This window comes from Sorex fumeus, unplaced genomic scaffold (genome assembly GCF_029834395.1).
Source record: "Sorex fumeus unplaced genomic scaffold, SorFum_2.1 ptg000039l, whole genome shotgun sequence".
Classification (NCBI taxonomy): domain Eukaryota; kingdom Metazoa; phylum Chordata; class Mammalia; order Eulipotyphla; family Soricidae; genus Sorex; species Sorex fumeus.
Genome location: NW_026606096.1, coordinates 26768139 through 26780385, shown reverse-complemented (window position 1 = coordinate 26780385; position 12247 = coordinate 26768139). Strand labels below are relative to the sequence as shown.

Here is a 12247-nt window from a genome sequence, read left to right as displayed (position 1 = left end):
TGCCCTGATACAATAGATGGAATCATGATCACGATCACGATCATCCTGTTGTTTGTCAATTGCCTCGAGCAGGCCCCAGTAACGTGTCCTCAGTAACGTGTCCTTCTTCATAGCCCTGAGAATTTTTTTTTTTTTTTGCTTTTTGGGTCACACCTGGAGATGCACAGGGGTTCCTCCTGGCTCTGCACTCATGAATTACCACTGGCGGTGCTCAGGGGACCATATGGGATGCTGGGAATCGAACCCGGGTCGGCTGCGTGCAAGGCAAACGCCCTACCCGCTGTGCTACAGCTCCAGCCCCATAGCCCTGAGATTTTAAAAAGTGCCATATTCAAGGCTCTGTCAGGGTTAGGAGATTGAGACCCATCATTGTTACTGGTAATTTGACATATTGGGTATGACACGGGGAGTTTGCCAGACTCTGCCACGTGGGCAGGTTACATTCGGTAGCCTGCCAGGTTGTCCTACGTAAGAATGAGATAATAAGATGTCAGAAGCTGGGTTTTATAGTCTGGGTCTTGGCCGTTGATGGGATTACATGGCGCCAGGGGGCCAGTTGGTGGGTGTGACCCCTGCCTACTAGAAGATGGAGGATCTGGGTGGAGGATGCTCAGCCCCGACCCGAGCAGGCTTGGAGATCTCAGCCCCAGGACCCACATGCCTTTGTTCCTCTGCCGGTACATTCATGCGTGTGGAGAGTGGTCTCAGCATGGCTGTGGCTGGTTCTGGAGGTCTTCGGCTGCTGAAGCTCTGCCAATAGATGGAAATGCACTGTGTTTTAATACAATTGTCTATTTGTTATAGGCCATCATAAGGTTTTTATATTTAAATAAGGCTTCTATATCTGGAGTCAGAGCAATAGTACAGCAGTAGGAAGTTGCCTTGCACGCAGTAGACCAGGGCTTCATCCCCAGTACCCCATATGCTCCTCGTCAACACCACTAGAAGTGATCCTTGAGCATAGCGCCACAAGTATGCCTGGTGTGGCCCAAAAACACACAACAAAAAAGACTCTATCTTTGTATTGAAATTTATATAGTTTTAATACTTTAATAAATATCCTCGTCCTGTTTGAGTAAGACAGTTTGTACTCAAAGAGCACGTTGGGTGAAGGCCTTAATCCTGCCCTGCCCTACCCTGCTCTGAAACTGCTCGCCAGCCTCTTTGTACAACAAGCCTCTGAGTGGTCTCGTTTGCCTGGTGAACGTGTGATTGTGTTACAATGGGTGTCAGCTAACTTTCAGCATCTTTGTGGACCGTGCGGAAGATTTCAGGTGCCTTGAGTGTTCCAGCTCTTCGTTTAGTGGCATCAGCAGGTTCGCTTCTGTGGATGTCCAGCAGGCTTAGGAACTGGAGCCCGTGCTGGTCCGCCAACTGCTTCCTGCTGCTCTCTGGCTTCTCTTACCTTGTTGTTCTCTGCTGCCCAGGTTCTCACTATTTGGTTTGAGTTCCAGTGCTCGGCCTCACTTGCTCCACTGCTTACAGCTCGGTGGTCAGTGCTCAGTGCTCATTGCCCTACTGCTCAGTCTTTTTATCGTCCATGTGCATGAGTCGCTGGGCCTCTGTGTGTATCTAGATCATCTGGGTTCTCACTTCCCTGTAATAAGAAGATTTCATACTCACCGTCCAGGAAGGCATCTCTGGGACCAGAGCAATGGTGCAGCAGGTAAGGCATTTGCCTTGCGTGTGGCCGACCCGGGTTCAATCTCCGGTATCCCATATGGTCCTCCAGACTCCACCAGGAGTAGTTTCTGAGTGCAGAGCTAGGAGTAACCCTGTGACCCCCTCTCCCCCCGAAAAAAGCCCAAAACAAAACAAAAAGCTACCAAACAGGCAGCTTACTCTATTCTACTGTTGTAAAGGTTTTCAAACTTAGTTGACCTACCAGCCCTTTTCTGAAAAGATCAGTCAGTGCCCCACCTGAAAACTACCTTTTTTTTTTCCCCTTTTGGGTCACACCCGGCGATGCTCAGGGGTTACTCCTGACTCATGCACTCAGGAATTACTCCTGGCGGTGCTCGGGGAACCATATGGGATGCTGGGAATCGAACCTGTATCGGTCATGTTGGCTGCTTACAAGGCAAATGCCCTACCCGCTGTGCTATCGCTCCAGCCCAAAACTACCTTTTTAAATCCAGGGTGCTCCTGGATCCTCCCAGCACCTCAGACAGCCAGACAGGGGCTTTGGGCACCAGGATCTCTAGCAGGCAGGATGGTTTACTTTGGAATCCGTTGCCTGGAGTTAACGTTGCCTCTGAACATCACGTAGCTTGTGCTTAGCACTGACTGGTCATTTCTCTGTCTTGGTTTTTTCTGGCAGCAGCAGCGTGCAGGGTCAAGGACAGGCGGCCCCCCATGTCAGTGGTCTAGGATGGCCAGTGAAGCCACCAACATCCCAAGTCCTGTGGTGCGCCAGATTGACAAGCAGTTCCTGATCTGCAGTATATGCCTGGAACGGTACAAGAACCCCAAGGTTCTCCCCTGTCTGCATACTTTCTGCGAGAGGTAAGCCTGCGGTGCAGGGGGAGGGAGTTTCAAAGCCCACCTCCGACTCCTCACCGACTCCTCCCAGAAGTCTTCAGGCACCCGAGGAGACAAGGACTCTTTTGTGTTTCTGATGAATGAATGTCTAGAAACATAATCATGCGTCGGAAATTTCAGATAATTTCAGCCAATTTCTTGTCTTTATTTCAGATCATTTTAAGTGGGAAAAAGCAACCCAATAAGCACCTCTTCCTTTCCCCGGGAAATTAAAGCATTGAATGTTTCAAGATTTAGGGCTGGGAGATACTTTGCATCCAGGGACCCAGAGTTTGGGGTCCAGAACCACGGGGTCCCCTCTTCCCCGAGAGGAACCCCCAGCTCTGCTTAGTGTGTTCCAAAGACAGAACACACCAAAAATTTTAAAATTGTTTTCCCTTTGCTCTTCTTGAAACAAATTTTGCCAGTCTTTACCTCATAGAGGATATTTGACTGATTATGAATCTTGGCATTTCTGGAACGATAGTCCCAGAGGTAAGGCGTTTGCCTTGTGTACAGCTGACATCTGGTTAGACCCCCAGCACCACATATGGTTCCCTGAGCATCACTGGGTGACTCCATCCCCAAATATCACATTTCCTCTGACATAATAATTTGAGTAAAATATTTGTATCTGAGATTTAAAAAGAGATCACCCTTCTAAATGAATGAGAGAGTATACTCTAATGGCATCCTGAAACAGAATGTTTCCTGAAAATAAAACTAAATGAGTTATTACAGCAATTACAGCAATTACACGTACATTTGACTATATTTAAAAAAACCTACTTCCATATGTCTTCCTGAATAGTTGTTTCCATTGTGTTAATCTGTCATCAAGATATACCTTTATTTTCTGTCTAACTTACCGCATGAACAATTAAGCACAACAAGTTTGGGTGATTAATTTATCTCTGGCCCCATTTAAGTATTTTCCTAGTAAGGTTATACATTTTCTGTTATTACTGAATACATAATGAAAGTGCTTTGCTTACCAGGATAAAAGAGGAAATAGTTTCTTTCAATGGCTCCAAATCAATGCTAATTATATTTACTACCCCATAAAATACATTTGGTATCTGATTTACTGTTGACTTAGAGTTAATGTAATGGGGAAGGTCTTATTTGCCTTGGTGACATTCTTGGTGGGGTTGGATGGAGGGAGAAGGTGAATTTGTTACTGATGGTTGTATTTTGTTTATTGTACTTTGTGTTAGATTATTGTGGGACTTTTTTGTGTGCATACACAGATGTATGGTTTTTGTTTTAGTGGTGGGTATTCAGAGCACCAGTACTTTTTACTCATTTTTATACTGCAGCATAAGTACTTGATATAGTTCATCTTCCAAAAACGGCTCAACGATGGAGCTAAAACCAGTCCAAGTTAGTGCTCAGTTAGTCCAGGTTAGTGCTCAATTAACACATACACTAATAGGAACTATACAGGGATTAGCCTGGGCCCTGGTCAAGGATGACACACACGTTTGTGAAACATTACATGTTTTGGCTCCGTCATGTAGCAATGAATAGTCTTTTTAACTACAAAACAAGACCAACAACAAATGCCAGCTAATTGTCCATGTGACCAGACTCCTGTGGGAAGATCGTCCTTTGATTAGCGGTAGGCAACGTGGACAGGCACTTTTCATCATGTTCCACCCTGCATCAAAAACTTAATAAAAATACTTTCTGCTGGGGAAAAAAAGACTTTTCTGCTAAACAAACAAACAAAAAAATGCATGCATTCATGCGCGCGCGCACACACACACACACACAAACACACACACACACACACACACACACCCCTTCATCTATTTTGATGTATCTTAACATCTGAGACAGGCTTTGATATCATATGTGAAGTTTCATCAATGGAAGAGTGGAGCGCACACAGGTCCATCCACCCTATTAGATACTCTCCAGCAGCCCTCGAGTGTGTGCAGATCGTGCGGGCTTCTGATTCACTCCATCGGAGTGGGACCAGAGACATGACTCGGTGGACTGGAGTCCAGGTTTAGCTTCCAGGAGGCCTGGGCACTGTGTGCTCCATGGAGCACTGCCAGGAGCAACCCCTGAGTGGACAGCAGCCCCCAAACACTGCCAGACGTGCCCCACCCCTCACCCCCAGAGAGAAGTTAGGATTCCTGTTGCTTCCGGGCTCCTGGCTGAGACTTCCACTGTCCACGTGTGTGGCCTGGAAGTGACCCCCTGCCAGATCAGTGACCTGATCCCTCTCCTGACGCATCATCATCTGCCTGACTCAGGGGACCTGGTCGCTGAGTGCAGGTGACATCGGGGTTTTTGACCTGTTGTTTTCCTAGCGGAGCGAAGGAGACAGGGAAGGAAGCTCAGTGGCTGTGGCTCAGTGGGTTCTGCTCCAGGGGTGCCCCCATCCTCACCCCCGGACCTGATGGTCCTTCCTGCTTCTGCCTCCGTCCCAGGTGCCTGCAGAACTACATCCCGGCCCACAGCCTGACCCTGTCCTGCCCCGTGTGCCGCCAGACCTCCATCCTGCCCGAGAAGGGGGTGGCCGCGCTGCAGAACAACTTCTTCATCACGAACCTGATGGACGTGCTGCAGCGAACGCCAGGCAGCAACGTCGAGGAGTCGTCCATCCTGGAGACCGTCACCGCCGTGGCCGCAGGAAAGCCTTTGTCCTGCCCCAACCATGATGGCAATGTAAGTGGTGGGGGCTGGCCCCTGCTGGGAGCAGATGGCAGAAATAACTGTAGCCGCACAGCACCCCAAAGGGCATTAACAGAGGTGCCCCTCCTTGCCCTCGCTCTCCTTTCCCTGCGTTCTCTCTGAACCCCTTTATTCAACACCCTTGGGGCCAGCGCTCAAAGGTATGTTTCTTGCCCTCTAATGGCTTCATGAAATAAACGCTACTGTGTTTTAAGAAATACAAATTAGTGCTGGAGTGATAGCACAGCGGGTAGGGCGTTTGTCTTGCACACAGCCGACCCGGGTTCGATTCCCAGCATCCCATATGGTCCCCTGAGCACTGCCAGGAGTAATTCCTGAGTGCAAAGCCAGGAGTGACCCCTGTATATCTCTGGGTGTGATCCAAAAAAAGAAATACAAATTAAAAAATTTTAAATTCTCAATTAGTACATTTTTAACTAGAAGGCAGGGTTTTTTTCCTTCTTCTTTTTCTATTTACCAAGCCTATTTAACAAACTTGTGTCCGTATCTGGTGGTCCAGTCTGTCTGATGTGACATCACAGTGGGAACCACCCATGGTACCATGGTGCTACACCATGTTTAAGTAATAGAATCAGCCAACAAATGTACTACTCAAGTGCATATGGCAGCACAAACCCTAATGTGGGCCTCTGGAAAAGTGTGTCTGAAGTTAAGGATTCAGTCATTGCTACGTCCTGACCCTGGAGAATAGTTACCAAAATGTTAGTGAATTCAAGTTCTTTTTCTTGCGAGGTGGGTTTTCCTTGTGCTCTGTAAGGCCCTCCTTCTTAGTAGTAAGGAGGCCTGTTTCCCTCCCCACCTCTGCCAAAAAAGAGTAGTTCAAAAATACTTTTTTCAAAAGAAGAGATCAAGTCAAGATATTAGAAAAAGAACAATAAACAATTGAAACACAAAAGACAAAAACTTAAAAACTTAGCTTGAAAATAATAGAAACAATGGAGTTGATGAATAAATCCAAGGACCTAAAGGCTGTCTTTAATATTTGTGAGATAACCTGTCACCACAGACCATCTCCGCCTCTGCAACCCCCCTCCCCCCCCCCCGCCTTGGTGAAATATTTTCCTAAGCTGTGGGTAGATGGCTAAATTACTTTTCGAAACTTTACAAATTTGGCAAACTGTTGTGAGTGTTTTGTACAACTTCTTTTAGTCTGTAAGTTCACTACTAGAAATATATCTGAGGAAATAATTGGAGATGAGGAGAAAGATTGATAAAATCATGCTAATTGAATTTTTATATTAAAGTTTGGAATGAACTGAATGTGCACTATGAGGGAAATAATCTGATTCTAATAAATCCATATACCTGATTCTCAGGTAACCGATCTAATTGATGTTTTAGAGGGTACTGCATGATCATACCTGGTATCCCATGACCATACGGCCCTCTGAGCATTGCCAGGGATGATCCTTACTAAGCACAACCAAATCAGTTTTTGTTTGATTTGGTGCTTTAGAGAAAATCTCACTGTGCCATTAGATGTGACTCTGGTTCCATGGACACACAATGCTTTGTTTTGCTGTTGGTGTTTTATTTGGGGGCCATACCACTCAGGGCACTGGGGATGTAGAGTCACTCCTGGCTCTGTGCTCAGGTGTTGACCCCTGGTGGTGCTCAGGAGACCATATGCAGTGCCAGGGATTCAGATAGGGTCAGCTGTGTGCAAGACCAGCGTCTTACCCTTGTTTTATTTCTCCAGCCCATTGTGTTTCTTAGTTGGACTAGAGTTTATGCCCCTTATGGAATGGAGAAGTGTCTTCTGTGTTTAAGAGGTAATGTGGCAGAGTGCCCATCTTTCTCTGCATCTGCCCAGAGTTCTCAGGAACCAGGCAGTGGGTGATTGGGCTGCAGAGGTAACAAATCAATTTCTGGAGGACCCTGGTTACCATTTTAAGGAACTTGAATGTCTCCTAAGTCAGGCGAACCATTAAAAGAAGTCAGGTGGGGCTGGAGCAACAGCACAGCGGATAGGGCTTTTGCCTTGCATGCGGCCTACCCAAGTTCGATTCCCAGCATCCCATATGGTCCCTCGAGCTCCACCAGGAGTAATTCCTGAGTGCATGAGCCAGGAGTAACCCCTGTGCATTGCCGGGTGTGACCAAAAAGAAAAAAGAAAAAAGGAGTCAGGCATCGGAAGGCCCAGGGCAGCTTTGTGTTTAGCTTATCCAGAGTTGCTGAGATGTGATCAGGCAGGTGGGGAGCTGGGGCTAGAAAGCCCTGTGGAGGGAGGTGGTGCTGGAATGATTCATGGAAGGGGCTTTGTTGGGACAGCAGAAGCCAGGCAGAAAAGCAGATGTCCTTGTAAGGCTGAGCCTGTGTGGCTTGGTGGATTCTGGCCTACTTAGCTGGGATGCCTTAAGGACCAACTCAAAGAGGAGTTTTAGCATTTATCGTTCCAATTGGCATGAATTCCTATTTAATAATACTGCCAAGGAGCAATAATGCAGAGGGTAATGCTTGCCTTGCACGCAGCCAACCCAGGTTCGATCTCTGGCACCACATACGTTCCCCTGAGCCCTGCCAGGAGTGATCCCTGCGCTCTGCCATGGCTGACCTGAAATTAAAAAACAAAAAACAAAAGCAAACAACACTTAGGAAAGACAATTTTGCTGTTAGTGCCTGACAGACAAGTAGAAAAGAATTCCCTGAGGATGTGCGATTTAGCTCAGCAATGTAGGAACCAGGAACATAAATCTACCCAGTCGGATTTATCCACACAGATAAGTTATGACACTCCCAAAATTTCATCATGATGAGCCTGCTGTTGATCAAAGCCTTACCGTTAACATTGACTATTGATTAACACATATTTGGTATGTTATGTGAATCCACATATATTATTATAAAGTAAACTAGAGGAAAAAATGTTTATTTTTAGTGGGCAACACATAGCAAGCTTACTCCTGGTTGCGTGCTTGGGGGTCACTCCTTGGTGCGACTTGGGAGTACATATGGTGCTGGGGATTGAATCAGGCTCATGCAAGCGCCTTGACCCCTGTACCGTAGTACCATGTGCTTGTACAAAAATTTACTAGGAAAAACATGTGGACCATGATAAAGGTCTTCAGATGTCTTTATGTTGAGGAAGAGGAAGAGTTCAAAATATCTGAGATTTAATGGACCCACCCATTTGAAGCCCACAGACCATTGGGTGTTCTAAGCTGCTAACAGAAACTCACAGGATAACTAATTACAGCCATGTTAAACAAATCTTTGGTTAAAACTGTCCCTTTTAAAAGGCAGCTCAGGGGCTGGAGCAATAGCACAGAGGGTAGGACGTTTGCCTTGCACGCAGCCAACCCAGGTTCGATTCCCAGCATCCCATATGGTCCCCTGAGCACTGCCAGAGGTGATTACTGAGTGCAGAGCCAGGAGTAACCCCTGTGCGTTGCCAGGTGTGACCCAAAAAGCAAATAAATAAATAAAAGGCAGCTCAGATAGAGAAGGAAGCACCAAACAAAGGGTGTTGGGAGGATCCTCCCAGGATGGGAGATGCATGCTGAAAGTAGACTATAGACCGAACATGATTGCCACTCAATGCCTCTCTTGCAAACCACAGCACCCAAAAAAAGAGAGGGAACAAAAGTAAATGCCCTGCCACAGAGGCAGGGTGGAATGGGGAGATGGGGGGTGGGAGGGATACTGGGATTAGTGGTGGTGGAGAATGGGCACTGGTGGAGGGATGGGTACTCGATCATTGTATAACTGAAACCCAAGCACAAAAATTTGTTAGTCTACAACTGTACCTCATGGTGTTTTCACTAATAAATTTTTTTAAAAAACCAAAAAACAAAACTCTCCCTTTTAGGCCAAAGAGATGATAGTACAGCTGGTCGGGTGCTGGCTTTGCATGCAGCTGACCCAGGTTTGATCCCCAACACCTCATATGGTCCCCAGACCCTGCCAGGAGTGACCCTTGAGCACAGAGCCAGGTGTAAGCTCTGACAATGCTGGGTGAGGCACCAAAGGTGTTCTGGCAAATCATTGTAAAAATTTAATATTTCTAAAGAGTTTGATCCTCCTTGAGGTGCTTGAAGCTCTTTAAATCATTTTGAGCACTTTCTCTCTGCTGGGTCATTATGAGTCTTCAGAATCATAAAATTTACAAGCCAGCAAGAGGCATTGGAAATTTCGGCACTATGTATTTGAATTGTTTTATTGTTTTATCGTAAATTGTCAGAGTTTGATGCTTACTACTTTGAAATTAGGGTACTCACCGCATACTCGAGCCGAAATGCATGCACTGTTCCAGGGAAACTGCTGCAGCTAATTGCCATGAGTAAATCTTTAAAAACAATCCAAGTGTCGGAAGGTTAATAAAAACGGGCAATTAGCAATAACGCAGAATGTTGCCATCCTAAACTGCCTGGTGTTGGTTCGCCCATGTGGTTGAAAACCTGTCATTTTCTTTGAACACTGTGGCACCGTGTCTTCTGATGAAAGTGCCATGGCTGCAGTGTCTAAGGACAAAGAAGAAGGGGAAGAATGGTCAGCAGTTTAAGAGAGTCTGTGCATTTAAAGCCAGCATTTGAGCTCAGGCCCAGCAGTCCCTGAACACAAATGATCATTAAGCCTGGTGACTGCATGTCTAGTGCCTTGCTAAAGAGAATTCAGAAATGCAAGGAGAGGGCTGGAGAGAGAGCACAGTGGGTAAAGTGCTTGCCTTGCATGCAACTGACCCAGGTTTGATTCCTGGAACCCCATACAGGAAGCTTCCCCAAGCTCTACCAGCAGTGATCCTTGAGTGCAGAATCAGGGGTAACCCCTGAGCATCATTGGGTGTGGCCCAAAAAATGAAACCAAAAGGAGACACAAAAACAAGAGTTAAGTCCAGAGTTAAGTGCAAGCCCCTTTTGCTCCACCCCCTGCCAAAAAAAAATAATAATAGTTCATGACCAGTGATTATGAAGATTGAGTATTACTATTAATTTAGTTATATATTATCTGGAAAGAAAGTGTTTTGGGAAAATCAAACCACTTTGAAGCCATAAAATAATAAACTCCCTTATGTAGAATTATGTTCCAGCCATCACTGGAATTAAAGAAAATCTTAGAGGGACCGGAGTGATAATACTGCGGGTAGGGTGTTTGCCTTATACGCGGATGACGGTTCAATCCCCGGCATTCCATATGGTTCCACAAGCACCGCCAGGGTATTTCCTGAGTTCGGAGCCAGCAGTAACCCCTGAGCATCGCTGGGTGTGACCCAAAAAGAAAAAAAGAAAGAAAGAAAATCTTAGAACTTGGCAAGAAATGCTTTGTTATCTTCACTTCTACCAGCCTTTTGAAAAAAACCAGGAAAGTTTCTAGGTAACTAAATTTTCTCAAGTAAAAAATTTATAATGTGGGACTTTTATATTTTTGCCAGGTTATTGCTTTTCCTAGTATAATTTCTGAAGATGTTATGGCTGGAAGATATTAGTGCAGCACTGCCTGAACTTGTAGCTGATTCCATATCTTGAACACGTGAAAGTAGATAATAGAGTAAAATATCCAGATGCAACTCCAAATGCAGTTCCTTTCTTTAGAAGACACTGCCTCTCACAGGAAGCTACCTGTGACGTATTTGATATGCCAAACACAGTGACAAGTTTCACAATGGAGGCATTACTGGGCCCAGCTCGAGCAAATCGATGAACAACAGGAGGACAGTGCAGTGCAGTGCAGTGCCTCTCACAGGGGAAGGAGGATCTTTTGGCTCATGTAGTTCTTTGGTAAATACCGTAGATTATTGAATAAGGGGTGGGGGGCAGGTTGTTTTTCAGAAAATAGAAAGCTCTTCAGGAAAGAGCTTAGTGTTGCTGATAGTTTGGTAAAGTAGGGGGTGAGGGAGGTAGAAGTGAGAAAAAAGTATTTCCAGCTCTCTGCATTAACATACCGCGTCCTCCAGCGCTTGGGAAAGTGCTTGGCTTGAATCAGGGCTCGTCAAGTCCGCTACGAGCGCTTGCACGGCACAGATGTTCACATCCTGCCAGCCCCACGTGGCAGCTGTCAAGCTGTGCCTGGAGTCCTCTTGATCTGCACAGTGTGGGAGATGACCCCTGCCACCCGAATCCTTGGCAGCCATGGACTCAGGCTGGAGCTGAGAATTGCTTTTTGCAGGAAAGGAAAGTCAGTCATAACCTCGGCACAGACATTCTGGGTCTGTCTCTTTTCCTAGCAGAAAAGAATTTCAGAAGCAGGCAAAATAGTGAAGCAAGATAGTTTATGGGGATGGAGCAATAGCACAGCGGGTAGGGCATTTGCCTTGCATGCGGCCGACCCGGGTTTGATTCTCAGCATCCCATATGGTCCCTCAGTACCGCCAGGATTAATTCCTGAGTGCAGAGCCAGGAATAACACCTGAGCATCGCCGGGTATGACCCAAAAAGGAAAAAGGAAAAAAAAAGATAGTTTTTAATGGAACAAAATTTTCCTAGAAAGATGTGAGGGAGGAGAAAGACAGGAAGTATGTGTTCAAGAGAGAACATGGGCTTTTCCAGAGTTGGACAAAAGAGAAAGCAAAAAGACAGAAACAAGTAAGGAAAAACACGGGCTTGAAGAACAAGCTGATTCTTGGAAACTGTGACTTTAAACAAAGTGACATATAACAAAGTCAGGTCTTTGAGCAGCTTCATTTCATTCAATGCTGCCCCCATGTCCTCTGCCAGTCAACCTGATAGGGAAATGACATTGAACAAAATGAGGTCATTGGAGAATCTGCTATAATGATCAGCTTTTAGGTATAGCTGGGCACTCTGCCAGATGGAACTGACTTGTACCGAGTAGGAATGACCCATATGCTCATCTTCCTACTGAGTAGTTATGTTTTTATTGGATAGATTTATTCAAATTCATTTTTAATGGGATGTGTGTGAAAATGTCTTTAAGCAATTTAAGGATTAAGAAAGAAAATTTCCACTTGATGGCCTAAGCCCTTTCCTAAAAAGATCTGCACTGGAACAAAATTCATGGAATCAAATTTCCACATGAGGGAAAGACGTTATGTTTTCAAACCCTATTCTAGTATGAACCTATTTCA

General features: G+C 45.7%; 1 protein-coding gene and 1 non-coding gene across 13 annotated transcripts in view; both read left to right on the top strand.

The window, feature by feature from the left end:
• TRIM2 (tripartite motif containing 2) overlaps positions 1-12247 on the top strand; it is a 154212-nt gene that overhangs the window by 110338 nt on the left and 31627 nt on the right. For 7 of the 12 annotated variants that reach the window (XM_056119193.1, XM_056119191.1, XM_056119192.1 and 4 more), the window contains exons 2-3: positions 2324-2505; positions 4962-5199. In XM_056119193.1, the coding sequence (XP_055975168.1) occupies positions 2372-2505; positions 4962-5199 (372 nt within the window). In that variant the 5' untranslated portion in view covers positions 2324-2371. Of the gene's footprint in view, positions 1-2320; positions 2506-4961; positions 5200-12247 lie in introns of all 12 variants that reach the window. The other 5 variants (XM_056119194.1, XM_056119197.1, XM_056119195.1 and 2 more) reach the window with 1 other exon arrangement.
• On the top strand, positions 3925-4026 carry LOC130028502 (U6 spliceosomal RNA). Its single transcript, XR_008793225.1, has one exon. It is a non-coding gene; the product is annotated as a U6 spliceosomal RNA (small nuclear RNA).